Genomic DNA, 20094 nt, shown 5'->3' on the forward strand with positions numbered 1-20094 from the left:
AGCACATTTAAAAGGCTTTTATAACATGCACAGCATTTCATGATTCAGATTCATTTTGCTCAGAGAAAATGAAGCCCAGGGTAAACATGCTAACAATAATTATTAACAGAGTCACACAGAAAACAGCTGAGCTTCAGAAAGTTTTCTGCAATGGAAAAAAGACATTCCGGCGGTTTATTTAGTTTGGAAGCCCATCTCCCTGCCGAGTTCATCTCATATTCCGTGGAGAAAGTAAATATCAGACACCTACAGCAGGAGCTGAGCGTCTAGTTTAATTATTCCAGGTCATTTGAGCTGAGAAGCGATTGAAAGCAGCCCTGTACCTAAATTCACGCTGCTTAACAAGTCCTTTTTCAAGGAGATAATTAAAAGTCAAAAATATGATGACGGGTCAAATGAGTTACACTGCAGGTAGTGTCAGAAATGCTCTTGAATCGTTCATTTATTCTCTTGCAAGATACCCTTGTGCATCTGTTCTTAGACCCCACCCTTCCAATTGTATAGCTGACATATTTAATAATATAAGATTACAACAGGAGCCTTTCAGAAAATGAAGTCTGGGTCAGGTCCCTACTTCTCTGTTCTTAATCAATATTCAGTCTGGCCCAGTGATACAACTGATCCAGCCCAGGTTATTTCTGATATTTACAGAAATGTCACAGTTCCTGCATTGTTATTCTCTATTGCAGTTGTACAATGGTTATATTCAGTGCAGTTTCTGTTATATCATACTGTCACAAAGACGGCCGGAGTGGGTGGCATCAGACCAGAGCCAGGAAATAAAATGACAGAGAGGTGTGGTTTGGTGGAGCTGAGCGAATGGTTTCGCTCAGCATTTAATAAATAAACAGAACAGCAAAATAAAAAGGTTGTACAAACAAAAACACAGGGCACGGCACTTACGCCAAAATAAATATATAAACAAAACGGACTAAACAGTAAACAGACAAACGAACAAACAAACACGGTGAGTGAAAACACTTATTATTATTCTTCTTCTATTATTCTCTTTATTCTCTTTATTCTCTTTACCTCCTCTCCACATCCGTTCTCCCCTCACCGAACACACAACCCCGAGTGAGTGAAAACATGCTGCTTTTATGCAGTTGTACCGAGACTCGACTGCTAATCAATCATTCAATTGGAGTCGCGGTACAACTGCACGTGAATCAATAAAGTGCAATTCCCCGTGCTCACATATTACATTTTACTTGCACGTGAAGTGCTGTGCCATCCTCGTGCCTAAATACAAATATACATTTTAAACACTCGTGTGACACAGACCCGTTTATATCCCGTGTACCAATGACTATACACCAACATTTAACACACCCAACATACAACATATAACACAGAAAATACACACAGGGGCGGGCACTTCGTCACACATACCAATATATATATATATATATTTTAACAATGGTGACACATTTTCAACCTAGTAAAATCTTAATAAATACATCCTGCAACAGATTTCCATATGTAGAAAAGCAAGAAACAAAAATGAAAAGGTCAAGTGGAATCAGCCTACCTTTACTTACTAAACCCAAGAGGAGCTTGTGGATTTTTATCCATCTGTAAATAATGAGCCTGGGTCAGCTGTAATAAATAGATGCAGTAGCACCAGAGGTTATCTTTATTAACAACATGTGTCTGTGTTAAAGTATGCATGTTAAAGATGCTCAATAACTGTTACTAAACATAATCATATTGAATACCTCATTGTTTCTACCCAGTAACAAAGGCAAACACTTTCTTAAACTTGTTAAAAAAAAAAAAAGAACAGATGTCCAGTACTTATTTTATGGTACTGCTTGCAAATCAACATTTTAGCAACCTGAATAATGAGAGTTACTCCCTTCAGACAGAGATCCCTTCATGTAATTGAAATTGCAAACAGCATGTAAATACTACTGCCAGCATGATATACTGAACATATATTTCAGCAAATCAGGCATGCTAATACATCTTTGATTTACCATTAATACAAGAAAACATGAGTATTTTTTATGTTGTTATTTCCAAAGAAATCAGTGCATATTTCACCATGGGTTTTTTGCAGGACTCAAGTGGTATAGAAATCATCAGGGCGCTGGCTCCCACCCATTGCTGGCTGTGCCACAATCAAGGACGGCCCAGCAGTACAGTCTACACTATGTGAGATTTAATTGAATGCAGCCTGTCCCGCGATTTTCCAAAACAATACCACTGTGCGTTCAAGCAGTGCTTTGCATCTACAGACTTGGGCAAGGGTCTATATATCCACAGACAAAGAAAGAAAGAAGGAAAGAAAGAAAGAAAGAAAGAAAGAAAGAAAGAAAGAAAGAAAGAAAGAAAAGGTATTCAGTCTTACTAAAATATTTAAAACAAAGAAATAACTGGGAAGGAGAAACGCAGTAATTAAGATGAAGCTAACCACTGCGCCCGTAAACAAAGCTTGTTCATTAGCACAGTTTTATATACACAAAGGCATACCTAAAGATTGTAAATGACCACAAGTGCGCAAGACAATATTGCATTCTAGAGGCTATTATACCAATGCTGAAAGCCTTCAGGGGGCCAGAACCTCCAGATAATGATATAACAATGTGTCTTCATTCGGTGAGCAATTTATTTTCATCTTTAATTAACAGTAATGTTTCCCCTTACCAGGGCAGTTAAAAACTCAATAAGACACACATGTACACACGCAGACAGATAGAAAGGGGCTACTTTTTTTTTTTTTTTTTAAATTGAAGTTTTGGAATTTGTTATGACAGCGGATTAATAAAACATTACTTGTGTCCATCCTGATTTTGTTTAATTACCAATGGTATTGTTAATGTCTCCGGAGACACAATCAGGCAAAAATGGCTTGATGGATTATGTATGGAATCTAGGTCAAGATTTTAACAGCATTACTGCTTTGTACTTATAGAACATATACTGTACTGTAAAGGTTAAAGCTGTTCAAATCAATTATAGTAATCAAATGCACTAATTGTGATTAATTGAAACTTACATCACTTTTGTTTAGCGTAAGTATTCACTTACATTGAAATGGACTGATCTACTGATGCACAATGAAAACACAACAGTCTTAAGTTTTACATCAGTAGCTCATTGGGCACATACATAATGTTATTTACATTTTAAATAGTGAGCAGATAGGTTTCTTGATTGTTTGAGTAGTATTGTTCCTTGAGATAACAAAATACTAAGCTCAAGTCATGTGATTTCATAAAAACGGCAGGTGCTCAGTCTTTGGTATTTGAGTTGAGTTAAATTTGCCAAAATGAGTTGATTAAGAAGCTGTATAACTAGCCATTCAAAAGTACATGATTTTAATTAACGCAAGAACAGCGAAAGATAAGACCATGTTGAGTAATGAAGATCGCCTGGTTGCTATCGCCATGATTGAAGACGGCCTGTTCTGTAAGAGAAGTTGCCCGGAAAATGAGATGTTCTGCTTCAGCAATCAGCAGACTAGTCCAGAGAAACCAGGAAACCAGCTCTGAGAGGGACAGGCCACATCCTGGAAGGCAGAAGGTCACCACCGGCCTACCACGTCGTGGTGAGACTTATGCTGACTGTTCAAGCCAACCGGTGGGGTGGTAGAAGTGTGATGATGAGGAGGAATCTCCTTTAACACAAGAATGCCTTTGGTGCAGATTGAGGGAACCTTACTAACCTTACTAGCGATACAAGTCCTTGAGACAACAGTTTTGAAAGTGTCGATTTTCCAGCAGGACAATGCAAGACCACACAGTGCTAGGATTACAATTGCACGACTTCAAGAAAACAATGTTGAGGTCTTTCCGTGGCCAGCTTTTTCTCCTGACATGAGTCCAATAGAACATCTGTGGGACCAAATCGCCAGTGCTATCCACAGGATACAACCGTGACCAGCCAACCTTCGCCAGCTGGCTGCAGCTGCACAGGAAGTGACGGAACATCCCACAGCAGTCTATCCAGACTCTGATCAGGTCTATGCGTCAACGCTGTCAGGATTGTGTTAATGCTCAGGGAGGTCATACCCGATACTAACTTTGTAATGTTTTCATTTTGACAGTGCGTCACGTTTCATACTGAAAACTTATCATGATTCTTTGATCTGTATTTTTGTTCACATTTTCTGTGGTTTTGTTTGATATCTATGTTTAAAATATTTGATAAAATCCATTAGACCTGAGTGTTGCCTTCTTTTGTGCATCAGTATATATTATTGCATTATAATCTTTCCATATTAATTATTAATGTATTAAGTTTTAGCATGTAGCAGACTTGAAGTAGTTGACAACTACCATACGTCCTATAAGTATTGGGACACTTGGAGGGTCGTGAACCTAATGTACAGTTTACTAAATGAGGCAGAATTTAACAGCTACTTTTTTATAACTTAAATATGTAATTTAAAAAAACAAAGACATTAGTATTACAATAATTACAACTTTTGTGAATAATTTTACCTGTATCGCAAGTTAGTTCCAAGAATAACAGTTGGCAATGTAATGTTTGCTGTAGTCCATGGTCTGAATTTGTACAGAGCCTGTTTCATTATGTATGCTTTCTCTCTGCAGAGGAGTAAGGAGCCACAGTGAACAGTAATTTACGAGCTTCATAAATTATAATCAGTAGACAGTTTATTTTTCAGTCCCGCAGATGTGTACAGTATGTAATTTGCTTAATTATCCCACGCTGTGTGGTCAATTTTAATTTCTCGTCCCACATCCCTCATTTTGAGCGATCCTCTCCTGTGTTTTGCGGTTGCTATGCATCCTGTTTTAAACGTGCCTTTCTGCCAGTCTTGGGGAAACAGGCAGAACCTTACAGATATACAGGGAGAGCATTAAATAGAGATAAGAAATATCACAAATGGAAATAATAAGATTAAGCTCTGATTCTCATACGGACATGAGGCCGCTTGTTTTCCTTGTAGAAAGGAAAGGATTTAGTACTGTACTGTAGCAAATGAAATTGTATTTACTTTGCTAGTTTTGCCAAACAAAATGTCTCAAGTTAAAATAAAAAAGGGAAGACACCATAGGTGTGCTTTTTACAGTTTAATGATTTGATTATAGTGAAAGAGCCACATTTTCATTCTGTTTGTCTTCAAAAATGTTTTACCTTGGGTGCAGGTAGGCACAGTTAAACTGAGAATATGAGTTGTTTCTGGACAGTTTTGTAATGTTGACGTTCTTTGTCTCCTCGTAAACAGCTGTAAGCAATCCCAGGTTATCGTCTGTGTGCGGATTACGTGTTTAACATGTTTTTTTTAATTTGTTGCAGGTAGGGGAAGGCATTTTCTGCTATAAGTACCACCGAGATATCCATTTCCCTACTGTCCAAGAAGAAATCAAACAGTAAGTGGGAAACACTATTTTGTTGTAATTACATCTTCCATATTAATCTGTGTTTCATGCTGTCTTGTCCTTTCATCTCCCGTCTCCATGATCTTGCTTCCTGTAATGTGCAGAGGTTCTGTGTGAGTGCCTAGTTTTTCATTATGAGGGCCACTTGTATAGAGTAGCTGTATAGTACGGTACTTGGGATTCCCATTGGTTCAAGCTGGTAATTGGTTACTAACAGGAAAAAAGAGATGTGTGATGTGTGTCTGTGTTGTCCCCTTTTTGATGCAATGGCTACCAAATGATGGATAATGTTATAAAGTTGGCTGTAGTTTTGATGCTGTTGAGGACTGTGGTATAGTCAGATTCAATTAGACCCAGTAAGCTGGTGACCAGCTAAGAGTTGTGAATTGGAAGAAACTTTTACTGGCTTCTTACTGGGAACCCAGTAGGTGCAGTATATAAAATACCATAAGATTATTAATTATAGGGATGTAGAAAACGAACAGTTGACTTTACTGTAAAGGGATTTTAATTGGTTTATTTTCCAGCATCAATTCTGCTGAACCAGCAGGACCAGCTGAAAACCAGCAAACCACCAGCTCTGCCTAGCATACACCAGTGCTGGTCATTGCTGGAATTTCCCTCAGGAATATACATATATTTGATTTTCTAATACTGTAGTCTTTCTTTCTTTCTTTCTTTCTTTCTTTCTTTCTTTCTTTCCTTTGTTCTGTATTAAATATTCAAATAGGAAAACGATTTGATCTTGTGATATTGTTGATGTGATGCTGGAACTTGAATCATGTTTGGGTGCAGGTTAGTTGGGGGTAGGATGCCTGACTTTCATAGGCAACGGCAAGGTTTAAAAAAAAAAATCGAAACCCTCACAAGCTACTCCTGTTCAGCTTCAAAGGTCTGTGGATAAAAACAATTCTGAAAATAGCAGCATCAGCTATTTTCTATTCATCTTTGAATGCAACTCATTGTTATGTACAGCATAGGCCAGGGCTAAGCTTGTGTAGTAAGCTCAAAGGAGCTGGCTAGTAGATGAGGGGGTGGGGCTTGGTAGTCTCTGTAAGAGAGCCCTGTAGCACAAAGAAAAGGTGAATCTGGACATGTGAAGGTGAAGCAGAGTTTAGTGCATCAATAGGACACTATCTGCAACTGAATATTAGCTTTATTTGGAGGCAGTAAAAATGAATTAATGGAGCACCACCTTCACAACCTTAAATAGCACTGCCATAGCACAGAGCCTGCAGACTGGCATAAGTGCCACCTACATACACGCTCAAACCAGCAGATCAGATACTAGAGATACTGGAAAACGTCAAACCTTCCAGGGCGTTTTAGGGAAGTTTGTGGAATTTGAGAACTGTTGCACAGGGTGTTCTACTCATAAGGTGTGTAAAAAAAAAAAAAAAAAAGTTAATAAATAAAAGGCCTTTGAGATTAAAAACATGAACATGTTACAGAAGTCTCTTTCACTGTTGCCTCTGGCCCCCACAGCAACCTTGAAACGGTCTTGTCTGATCACAGACAGCACTGAAGCTGTTACTGTACCCACTGCAGGAGCTGGCAGCTGTCCATTTGTTCTGTGCAGTAATTGAACCCAGCAATGTGGCTTGGCCCATACTGGGAAATAAAATCATTTAATAGCTGAAAGTAAGTATTTTACTATAAATGTGCACCCCTACAGTAAATGCTGTATATATCCCGATGTTATGAAAAGGGGCCAGATTTGTAATATGTTAATATAGTTATTATGCATAACACTGTAGACCTATGTTTAGTGAACTATATTAAATATAGTATGGGGGATTACAAGCTGGCTGATGAAATACTGATACATGTTCATGCATCTTTATTAAAACAAGCAGGCAGGATGTCCCAGGAAATTAACATTACCTATACCTATTTGTCAGGCTAGACAAAGTTAAAATAGTTCCTCTGTAACATAATAAATAATATTTGTTTGTGATGTCTTTATGAAAAAAGGGCTATGAAGCTATTCAGTTTTATTATTAGCCATGCAATCTCTCTGGATCTCTTTTTATTAATATTCAGCTCTGGAGCACAAATAGATCTCAGCTAGTGGGATTATTAGAGAACAAATAACAAATGTAAATAATTATGCTTCGGATTTAACTGTACATACCCAGTTGGATGGGGCCTTGATACATCTCTGTAAAAAGCCTCTGGAGAAGGGGTTTTAGAAGTTATTTAAAACTGGCCAAGAGCCTTGAGTTCATACTGTATCTCTAGTAATGTGTTATTCCCCCTTGTAACCGGGCTGTTCTTTTCTGTTAAATGTTAGTAATACCCTTTTGAGGAAGAATAAATCGCATCCATCCGTAATGGGCACTGATTTCACTACTAGAAAGCAGAGTGCTAGAACCATTTATAATTCAGTATGAAACCATAAACAATATTTCATATTCACCCCTAAGTTAAGGCTTTTAGCAAAACAATCAATGAGACAGATGCACGTGTGTGTAAACAATTGCAGAACCAGCCATGCTGTGCTGAAATGTGGACCATCCAAGTCCTACATATTTACCCCAGAATTATATACATCATATATTCTTTGCCATTTCTATTTCCCTCAACCGTCTACACACTTACTGAAGCATGGGACGAACAGATTCTAATAACTATAGGGGTGACTGGGAAAATATGGTATAATTAGGCAACATGTTGTAATCTGTTTGCCTTCCATCTGTTGTGGCAGAAGCTGCAGTGTATCCATCAGCTCTGACAGGCAAGGCCATAGCCAATGATTAATCCACCCAAAGGTTTCCAAAACACTTAACAAGGCTGACTAATTGCTGCTTTGAGGTTGGGGGATGAATGCAAATCTGGATGCCAAGCACTGTACAACAGAGTGCTGTTTTATTACCCAACACAAAGACCTTGTTGTGATCTAGAATAACAAGGAGGATCTCTTTATCTGGAGATATTAGCTACCAGTCTTAATGATGCTCAAGTATTTTAGGATGATGTTGATTTTATTGACTTATTCCTAAAAATGACTGAAGATTACTGTTTTTAATCAGGTCTAACTTTAAGCCCACAGGACAATGTCATCTCTCATTGACAGGCTTGTCTAACGTTCATTTTTAGAGCATGTTGATACCAGAATTAAAATTAGCATTGCTCCGAAATTGTGGTGACTTTTTTTTATGAATAGGGTATACAATAACACACATTATTTTAAGATGCTGTGGTTTTAAGACCATCATGTTTTATGAGTGGTGGCCATGAGTTAAAGAAGTGCCCATTGCAATGCCCATAGAGAGCTTCCTGATTGTGCACTGAACTGCACGTCGTGCTCTAGGTCTTTTCACACCAACCCTTCCGTGGTTGAGCAACAGTAAACACTCAGGAGGATAATGAAGTCGCTGCCTTTTCATGATTATTCTTTGCCCTACCGTATCTGATTTAATCAAACCAATATTAAATGCTTTTTAATCACACGTTATTTTCAACCCAACTCCAAGACAGCGGGCGGTTTATTTTATTAGCAGTCATTAACATTATCTGAAGCACCAGTTACATCACTTTCAGGCGCACTATTAGAAAACACATTATGCTAAAAAGCGCATTTCAAAGAGCTGTGTTCTACATTATACTTGTATGATCATATCAGAGAGACCCATCGATTATCATTTTTCGATTTATTTAAAATCCTCGTCCAAATTGTTTGGCCCTTGTATTGCTGAATATTTTTCCCATGGCAAATGTTAAACAAACTTCAATTAGTAAACAGCGTGAACCAGCAATAACTCTTCAATGGAAACTATTTTAAATTTGAATTATGTTGCCCCGACCATTAAGGCTTTATGGCATTGCTTGAGTAATTTAATCAATTTAATTGAAATTAACTGCAAGCTACTCTGTCCTATTTATCAGTCTTTATAATAATAGAATAATTTCCTCTTTAATAAAGGGAATACATGTTTATACATACCAATTAGGATTATTTCGTTGTTAATCCTCATAAGCAAATTATCCCCCAATGCAGGCCAAGTCTGCATGTTTGTGTTCTGAAAGGAGTAAAGGAAAAAGTGTCAAGTCGGTGAAAGGATTACAGAACAGTGGATTATTCCAGCACCAGTTTAGCACTTTGAGATGCTCCTTAAAAAATTGGAATTGAATTGAAATTGATCAAATTAATGACGTTTGTAATTAACTGAATTTCACTTAGAAAACTTGGTGGAGTTGGCTGCTAGAGATTTGTTTATGGTTGGTTCTTTGACTAATTCTTAGTTTTCAGTTGAATCACAGTTCTCAATGATCATGGTCTCTACCCTCTATGAAAAAAAAAAATCCAAAAATCTTAATTAGACATCAGTAGAAGAAACCTTGTAATCTGCACATCAGAAATATCACACTTCAACACTTCTTACCTAACAGCAGTTTACTTCCCAAAGTGACAAATGGCCACTCCATCTATATCTGAGTTTGAGGTGACAATGGAGCGCAGAAGATCAAGCACATAACATAAAATGAAAACTGTTACTGGTATATGAACAAAATAAGGTATAATACAGAAACTAGAAACATATCTTTCTAAGAATAATTTGAGAAGAAAAAAATTGTCTGGGTAGTTTATTAAGCATTTGTTTAAACGTATTGCTGAAAAAAATAATAATCTGCTCTCAATAACCTGGAATTAAAAGAGGAAAATGAACCATTACTCAAAGTGACTGCACAAACGCACAAGATTTATAAGCTTCAGGCAGATTGAACTTAATTTGGTAGGATCACGGATACCAAGCGAAACCGGGTCCTTATCTACATGGCAGTGGCGGCATGACGGGCCGTAATTACACACCCTTTAAAACTGGCTCTCGTCAAGGCATTAGGAGAGGAACAGCTTAATTTGTCAGAGGGTGCTGTTGGATTGTGATTGGTGCGGGTGAGAGTGTTTTTAATATACAGCATGATTGTGGAGCAGTTTGCTGTGTCTGGGGAGATTGTAGGACAAGCCCTGCAGGAGTGTTTGTTTAGGCTGCTGCCCAGTCTCTTTGTAAAGGCACTGTGGTCAGGCAATCAGGGATTCTCTGGATATTAATATAGCTTGCACACTGAACCATTTCATGAAGCAATGATTTTTTAAACAATAAAGCGGGTATTACAAATTATGAAGGGGTTCATTTGGTGCAGAGGTGAAGCTAGTAAAAATTATACAGCACATAACATTTCATTTTAAAAGCTGGTAGAAGGATTTATAAAGATATTTTTCTACCAGTTTACAGACCCTGTGTTACCTTTTATATGAAGTCATAACAAATTAATTAATCGTGCAGTGCCGTTAAGGTTAATGTAGTTTGACCAACAGAAACAAACATTATAATGCCAGCTATAATAATACACCTTGATTACGGGCTGATTAGAAAATTTGTCAGGAAAAATAAACATTTCGAATTGAATTGCAGATGGCTACAATTGCCCATTGTTGGTTTAGTGAGTCGCACACACTGCAAAACCATTCAGAGCAGGGCTTTTCACTGGCTGTGCAATAGCTTTACAGTAGAGCCCCTATACAGATGTAAATAGTAGACATTGCTGTGCATGCATTGTCTGCAGAGCTTAAACTCGAGCAGGGCATGGTTATGTATTTGCCTCCCTATTTATTGCACTGTGGGAAAATAAAAAAATAAAAATGCCAAAAAGGGAATATAGGTTGGTCTAAAACATTACTGCTGCTCAAAATTGTTAAGTTTTAACAAGGTGATCCTTGTCTCATATATATATATTGTAATATAGCGGGTTGTGAGTGGAAAACATGTGTGGAATGCACATTTGTTTAGTTTAATTGTTTTGGTTTATTGTTTCATTGATTTGTTAATTGTTTTATTATTAATTATCCCCTGCACCTGGTAGCTATTGTTAAATTAAAACCAGGTGCAGGGTATTTAAGAGAGGCAGCTAGTCTGCTCAAGGCTGCTGAGGAGAAGGAGGCAGAAGGGGGTGCTCTGCTTCCTGGCAGTCGTGAGTGAAAAAGGAAGTGCTGTATAAAACCGGTGTGTTTTGTAAGGAACGGGGAAACAGTGTAGCTGTCCCGTGTTAGCCAGGGTGTACCTGTGTGTTAGTTAGTGCTCGTACAGAGCTAGGTGTTTATTTTTTGTGTTTTCTGTTTATTAAAAAATTGCGCAAACGCGCTTGGAAAAATCCATTTCTGTGTGCCGGGTCTATTCTTAAAGGGGCAACGAACCCAAGTGGGTGTGAATCGTTTACAATATATATATATATATATATATATATATATATATATATATATATATATATATAGTTTATAGTTTTTTGTTTGGAGTTCCTTTTCTTGACAGATGTGCAGCTCAGTCTGCTTACAGCAGTTACTGAATGGGCTTTGCCTCCACCGGCTTCTTCACAGCTGATGCCAGCTAATAAAGGCGAGATGCAGGCAGTCCTTGTAGAAATCTGCAGCTCCTGAGTTTTCTGCTCCTTTGTCACAGCCTCTTTGTGTAGCATTGTCCCGTCGCAGTTGGTATCCAAACAATCTCCTGTGTCTCGTTGCAAACCCAGAGCCCTTAGTCGAGGAGGGTCAGGTCACTGACAGTCTATTATGCTGTGACCTAGACAGCAATCATTTTATCAATTAGACACTAGTCACAGTGCATTAAATCTACTGAGAACTCAGCGCCAAGATAAACTAGCTTGGTCCACCTTAACAGGGCAAGAGAGAAATCAAAATGAAATGAAAAATAGGAAAGGGTCCTCCATCAGACCCCGTTCATGTTAAACGATGTTTATGCTACAAGTCTTTGTTGATGTTACGGCTCCTGTTCACTATTTTCTCACGCAGTAATATTCTCTGTTATTTTATTCACGTCTCCTATTGACACTGGGATTAGAGACTCTTGAAAAATAAACTCAGAGCAATTGCTTTGCAGACTCATCCCAGCAATGCGAAAACACTACAAAAGAATATTTTATTATCTTGGCATCCGTGCAGTGAAACATTGTAATTAGTCTCTTAGACTGATGATTATTGGTACTGGCGACTAGACATGTTTAATCCTTCTCTTGCAAAGTGGTAATTTTGTGCCAATTAATTATTTTGGTTTGAATAGCAATAGACTGTTGTGTTTAGAGTGAGAGGGGATATAGAATCAAAAGGGGTGGAGTGGTGTAATGAGATGAGCGCTACACTGAACGGTGCTTCAAATAGCAAGGGCTGCTGCTTTTCCCTTTGTTAATTTCAGAATCATTATTATATGCGCTCTGTGTGCTTTTGTCCTTGGCTAAACTAGCTCTTTGGGAAAGAAACAGGAGGGTAAGAAGTCCAGTTGACCATTCACAGCCCTATTATGCAGACCCTTGAGAATATAATCCCAGGGTTACTGCAGCAGAATAGAATGAAACCCCCTGTGTTACAGGACTTGATATGTGATAATCTGCATGTCTGACACAGACACATCAAAGGTCTAAACTAACAGTGTAGTGTGTTACCTAATTTCCCCTTTTTAGTGCTTTTAGTGCTTAATGCTTACGTTTTTTGCGTGCTGTTAATTGAGCTAATTTTGCTGTGCCCATATAATTGCTAACTTAAATGGTCCCCAATTAGCTGTACTGTATACTTTGTATTTCACAATGCAAGAATTGTACTGTGCTCATTTTGAGGATCGGGAAATTTGCAAAAAAAATTGAGGTGAAAAGAGACTGCTGATATAGAAAGGTTTACAGTAAAATGGCACTTCAGATTATGTAGTAATTATGAAAGCAGCCTGAATACACTTTAAAATAGTAATTTGAGGTTTATTGTAGGAATTCATCAGTAAAATAAGGGACATCTAGAGCAACACGTTTTTAATTTCATCCATTTTCTTTAGCAAAGTGGAGAAGGCACAATGAGACAGAGTTTAGCTGTAAAAAAACTTTCCCCGGATGCTGCACTAGTTGTACTGCATAGCCATTATCTAATGAGCTTTTAAATGGAATTTAAGGTCAGAAGACACTGAGAGGAGGGAGATTGAATATTTTAATAAGGCTGTCTGCCAATTCAAATTTAACATCAGATAAAAAATATATTAAAAACTCTGTGGAGTTTCAATCATCAGAAGCAAGCGGAAATTCATATTTGATGAACACAAGGGTATGCGGATACCAAGATAAGTACTTCATTGAGATAAGGATTTAATTTCAGCAGTCTGCTAAAGCTCCGTGCCCTGTACAGTTTAGGTAGCACGTGGTATATAGTAGTGTACTAGAAAAGATATGTTTTGCTAGGAAATATAATAGGTTGTTTCTCTTTGATGGGACTCAATGGTAAAGCTTGTTTTTTCACACTAAAGAACACTCTGGAAATGCAATCTTAACAACAGCCCTTTGAAACAAAACCCTGCGACCGAAAGCTACATCAACAAACAAACAAATGTAATGAAATAATTCAACCAAAAAAGGGATTTCTTAATATATAAATAATTCAGAATAATATTTTATTGCGTGGTGTGGGTTTTATTTTATTTAATTTTTTTTTTTTTTTTTTTTTTCAAGCTCTCGAATGATGGGGAGCTGCCCTCTAGATATTCTCTGTACATATCAATAAATTCAAGGTGAGAAAAAAAAAAAATATTTAAATGAACATCTCACCAAAGCAATAAAGAAAATCTGCATGCCTTGCTCAAGGTCTCCTGACAGCATACTCTCTAGTCAGTGCCTGATACACCCCCTGCACACAGTAGCAATTCCATCTACACTTCTTATATTGAATCTATGGCTGGACTGGAAAAATACTACCGTCAACTGTAACTGATGTTCTTTAATAAACAGATGATGCATTGCATCTTGAGCCCGCTCTGCTGTTGCCAAGGCGATGGTCATCAGTGCCTCTCCCGTTCGCCCGTCACACACAGCGCTCGGCTCTAATTAGCATTTGGCACACTGCCAGCCTTGTTCTGACTGCACTGCATCCTTGGGTTCTGTCGCTCCCTCTCAGTCCCGCTCGCTCGTCCGCTCTCTCTCTCTTTCTTCCTGTTGCCCTAGCTTGCCCTCTCTCTTTCTCTCGGTCTCTTGCTCATTCTCGATTCATCTCTCTCTCACTTGCCCTCTTGCCCTCTCACCCTCCCTCATGTTATTATTCCCACTGGGATGTGCCTGCGGCTTGTCATCTCGCCCCCCACCCCCCCTCTCGCTCTCTCGCTCTCTCTCCCCCATCCTGTCTTTCCTTCTCTCCTCTCTCATCCTTTTTCTCCTCTGTCTCTTGCCATAACTCACCCTTGCTTTCTCACCACCCCCCACGTTTCTCCCTTTCTCTCACTCACCCTTCCCTCTGTCTCGCGCCGCCATTCCCACTAGGCCCTGCCAGCAGCTGCAATAAAACATCTCTCTCTCTCCCTGTCTGTGGAGAGAGGCTGGCAGACGTGCAGATCTCAAATTGATGATGGCAGCCTAACAAACATTTTGAGGTGCTCCCATACACACAATGTCATGGAGTCGGTTTCTCTCCCCTTACAACTTGTTAAAGTTATTCTTTTAAACCTATTTATGTGTATAAATAAGACACCACGAGGAGAAAGGAAAACAGCCCTCTCACCTCTCCTTCAGATGAGCCATTTAATTGTTGTTAAGACTAGCCAAGTCTCCCTCTTATGGATAGAAACTAGTTTAAATATTTCACCAGTAAAGGGTAAATCCCTCTTCAAAATCAGTGCTTACTGAGACTGGGAATTTTGTGAAACTTTTTTTTATAATATTTTTTTACAATATTTAGTCTTCATTCAAATCTGCCCCACAATCACCAGGGTTTTAATAAAAAAAAAAAAAAGGATTACAGCGTTGTAATCTACAGTAGAAATGAGCAAATGTTAATGAAGTCAAAAGCAAATATTATGACAGGAGTAGAAATCAATGAAGTCAGTCGGACGGATTTATAAAGATGCAATTGTTTTCAAGGGACAATGAGAAATGATAGCTGTGCGGTAATTAATTTATTCTGGCTGTGAAGACGGTTGACAGCAGCAGTAAACTCATGGCCTCTGTATTTTTTTTTTAAATTTGATTGGCAAGTTAAAAGTTATAAAACTGTGGTATCAGTGTTCAATGAGTTCAGGATTTTGTCAGTAGATCTGTTTACATGTCCTTACAAATATTCAAGCTGTAGTTGGTACTAGTGAAAGATCTTCTTTATGGCTCACTTCCTGATTTTGTCATTGATCACACCAATCTGACACTTTTTGATATGCTGTGCAAATCCTGTGAGGGGTTTAGGCTCTCAGAAATGTCAATAATAATAATAATAATAATAATAATAATAATAATAATAATAATAATAATACAATATCTTTATTTTTATATAGCGCCTTTCATAGTGGACCATCATCACAAAGTGCCTCACAGAGGTAGGCTGTGAACTGTGCATTATATGCAGAGTCACTTACAATAGGACATTGATTTAACATCTCATCCGCAGGATGTAGCACAAGGAGGTTAAGTGACTTGCTCAGGGTCACACAGTGAGTCAGTCAGTGGCAGAGGTGGGATTTGAGCCGGTGACCTTCTGGTTACAAACCCTGGACTTTAACCACTGGACCACACTGCCTCCTTGGACCTTCAAGTGGGGTCAATACCAAATGTATTCTATGTAATGTATGAAAGTTGTACCAAAAAAAAAAAAAAAAAATCCAACAAAACGATAATGTGAAAATCGACAGAATTTTCAAATAAAAAAATAGTGGAAGATTGGTACCTGGTGTTGAGCCAAGTCTCTACAGAATGCCATAACCCATTGTTTAATGTAGCTTGATGTAATAAAAGATTTATGGGGGCTGCTGTGTTAAACGCATTATTGAGCGTTCATGAATTTCAAGAAGATGAAGTTCTGCACTGCATAAGCATAAATATCTTCCCACAAAAGTGGCAGTATTGGTAGAGGGGTGGGGGTGGGGGTAGAGATGGAAAAAAATCAGATTATTTCATTGTCCTTTTGATCAATATTTTTTATTGCTTTTTGTCTAACTGTCTTTGATTCTCCCAGCCGTCTCATTTGCATATGCTGGATTGGAATTCTTAACACAGCGAGGAGACAGCGTGACAAGTGAATGCCTATCTCTCAGCTGTCATTTGATTGCCAGTATATAAATATTGTGTATCTTTAAAATGCATATATGCAGAATAATATGCAAAAGTCAGCATATTACTATTTTACTGTGCGGACTGCGGCCGTGCTATTTTTTGCAGAGAAATTGAGATGGATGATGTGGGCTCTGCTCATTAGAGTCGATGGCGGGGTGAGGTGCTGGAAGCCTTCATTCTCAGGAAGCTCCTTGAGAAGGACCTCATTAAGCTTGCTGAAAGAGTGGCTCCCGTTGACTCGTTTCTCTGCTTCTCGTGGTTCTTGTAGTTTTGCCTGGCTCCGGGTGGAGAACAAGGTGAAAAAAATAAATAAATAATGAGAGGGAGAAAAAAAAGAATCCATCACTGTGCCATGCAAACCATTGTCAGGGTGATTTATTCAGATGTGGTTCTGGTTTCAAGCTAAATGCAGCATGGCTACAGCCTTCTCTCCATTGTTTACTTGCTTTGTGATTTAGATAACCTTGTCCAAGGTAGTCACACCGTCCTTGAGAAAAAAGGGGTTTGCTAAACCTGAGGAAGGTGGAGAATTGACCAGGTTTTGATATGGCAACACAGTTGCAGGCCAATTATCTTAGTTAGTTAGGAAAAGGAAAATAAAAATCCATGAATATACATTTTTCCAAGCTAAAAGTTAATTGAATTGACCCCTTAAGCTCATTCACCTCTTCAGTACATACACGTGGTTTTCTCTGTATCTTTTCAGACAATGAATTTCATGGTAGCCATCATTCCTGTACAGGAGAATAATCAGATGGGCTGCAGTGTAGAATGCCCTGTGTTTATCCCTTAAATTGTCCAGGCCTTAAATTCACAAAACTCTTTCTCCCCAGTCTCACAGGGATACCTTGGGGTCCAGGACAAGCCACAGACTGACCAGAGATCTTGATTTAATTTAATCTTTTAAAGAAATGAAAACAACGATTCTTCTTCTTCTTCTTCTTCTTCTTCTTCTTCTTCTTCTTCTTCTTCTTCTTCTTCTTCTTCATTTCTAAATTGTAGTACTACTATTTCATTCTGAAACAGTCAAAAGGACAAAAATATATGACCAAGACGATGTGACACAGTTAGGGCAGTTCAAATTCGACACTGATTTGGTGCTGTCTTATCCAGCTAGGATTGACACGTCTTTCCTAGTTACAGTCATATTGCACCAGATTAAGAGGTTTTATACTCCTGGCTGCCTGACTTTTACAGCGCTAGGAAAGCAAGAGAAAATACGAGTGCTGTTTGTTTAGTTTACAGAAGTATAAAAACAGCCTTGATAAAATATCCCTGTACTGGTAATAAGAACTGCCTTAGTTTACCCAGGGTATCAAGCAATAAAAACATAATTTTTCCTTTACAACAGCATATTTACTAGGGCGGGCTTAGGGTTAGGGTTTTGTTTTTTTAAGAAGAGAAGGTTGTTTTTTTTTCTTGACCCTCTTCTAATTTCACAAGATCTTCATCCTACTAGTACACTAGTAAAGTACAGTCCTGCAGTCCCCTTGATTTAATATTTTGATGAAACATCAGCAATCAAACAAGCAGTTTGGTTTTACTGAAGCTGCATTTTTCATAATAAATGGAATTGGTGCCGAAGATGGAGGTCCAACCAGCTTTGAGCTTAGCAATTACAAATGGCAAATGAAATAATGCATAAGCTGTGCATATTATCTTTAAAGGATTTGTTTTCTAACTGCATCCAACATGGCACTGCCCCGAGGCAACCAACACAACATTAAACATATGATTTAAACACAATATAACAAATTGATTCTCTCTCTCTCTCTCTCTCTCTCTCTCTCTCTCTCTCTCTCTCTCTCTCTCTGTCTCTCTCTCTCTCTGTCTCTCTCTTAAAGTTATGATGTAGTTGGTTTGAGTTCTGTTGGTTGTTATAAGCAGATCATTCAAAACAGGAAGCTTTTTATTTATTTAATTTATGAATACAAATTACAATTTTTTTTTTGCACCTCTTCAGACCAGTTCTGGGACACTGACCCCAATTTAACTTTGCAGTCTGATACTGGCTTCTGTTTTAATACAGTACACGCTTAATGGGTCTGCTGTTTACAAAGAGTAACAGTGAAACAATGTTCTCCTTTAACTGGCAGGAATTCAAATATACTGTCAGATTTCATGACATGGTGTGAGCCTGTTTCATTAAGAATTATTACATTTACCAGGTCTAGTGTTAGTAAATTGGAAAAGAAAAAGCAGTATAAACACAAGCTTCCTTCCAACACCAGCTTTTGGCTAGGGCCCAAGCCCCATGCATGGTATTGAAGCTGGGGATACAATGGCCTTTTGTTCTTGCGCTACTTGCATTCAATATTTATTCATCTCTGTTTCACAGTCTCCCTCTCTTTCGCTGCCTCACGGTGGGAGAAGTAGGACTGTGGAAGCAGCAGACTCCCCTACAGCAGCTACTGCCCATCAGGGGTTATTAAGAAGGGCAGGGTCCAATGAAATGCATCTTGCTTGGAAACATGTAGGCTAAGCATTTCATATGCAAAAGTGTTGGTTAAAGCACTGTGCACTGCAGGAAATACATCCTGTCTTGATACAAGGTGAGAATAAGGCATCATAATCTCATTACTGAGCAGAAACTACTTGAAGTGAAATGACACCCTACTACTGCAAGGAAAGAGCTGGAGCATGCTGGTTTTCAGGAGAGCAAGAGGAAGCCTTGTTGAAAAGGCTTCTTCATTGAAGTTAAACATCCAAGTTTAAGGAACATGCAATAGAAAAAAGTAATTACATATAGTGTGGCTATAGCATCATCTTTTGACCTTACTAAGTTAAATAAATCATCATTACAGCATAGGACTATTGGGGACAGTCGAATGAGTGTTGCTAAAACAGAAAGATAAATCATGGAAGAATATAGTTAACAGGCACTAACCAATCATATCTTAGTTTTAAACTGGACATCATTTGTGGTTTTGTGCAGCTTGGCATATTATGAGGTCAGAAGAATGGATGAGGTACGAGGCATAATATTGGGTTACAAAAAAAAAAGGTGATAAATAGTTCTGTTTGCAGGGTTAACTTTTATTGAACACCAAATAAAAGTTATCGGCATACATTTTTTAAGAAAAAAACAGTTAAATCCATTCCAGAAAAAAAATATATATATATATATATATATATATATATATATATATATATATATATATATATATATATATATATATATATATATATATATATATATATATAATGCTAAAAAAAATAAATAAAAAAAGATGTGGGGGGGAAAGATTAAAACTCCAGACTGAGCTATTTAGATTTATGTTATTCAAATGAGCACGACAACTGAGTGAATAAAGAATGTAGATTTAAATTATTGAAGAGTGGGAGGAGATGGTGCATGCAAATTGTTTGAATCTGCATAGGATGAACATTTGAACAAATCAGGGTCTTTTTGAAATGCAATAATTTAAAGTATGTGTTCATACATGAATGACAAGTAGAAAGGTATATACGTGCCCTATTGCCCGCTATTTTGCACATGTCATTTTGGAGGCTGGCTTTCCTCTTTCTGGAATGTGGAATTAAAATGAATAAGTAATAAGGTTTTAAATATAGGTCACTCTAGAAGAAAGGAGCTCTAATTGTATTGTTCTTGTTACAACCCCAATACATGCACCCTACCCACCTACATTGTTAACGTCCACTGTAT

General features: G+C 38.0%; 1 protein-coding gene across 4 annotated transcripts in view; it reads left to right on the top strand.

The window, feature by feature from the left end:
• LOC117431292 (trinucleotide repeat-containing gene 6A protein-like) overlaps nt 1-20094 on the top strand; it is a 135076-nt gene that overhangs the window by 46113 nt on the left and 68869 nt on the right. For all 4 annotated transcript variants that reach the window (XM_058995924.1, XM_058995925.1, XM_058995926.1 and 1 more), the window contains exon 5: nt 5269-5342. In XM_058995924.1, the coding sequence (XP_058851907.1) occupies nt 5269-5342 (74 nt within the window). The remainder of the gene's footprint in view (nt 1-5268; nt 5343-20094) is intronic.

Source organism: Acipenser ruthenus, chromosome 22 (genome assembly GCF_902713425.1).
Source record: "Acipenser ruthenus chromosome 22, fAciRut3.2 maternal haplotype, whole genome shotgun sequence".
In the NCBI taxonomy this organism is placed as follows: Eukaryota; Metazoa; Chordata; class Actinopteri; order Acipenseriformes; family Acipenseridae; genus Acipenser; species Acipenser ruthenus.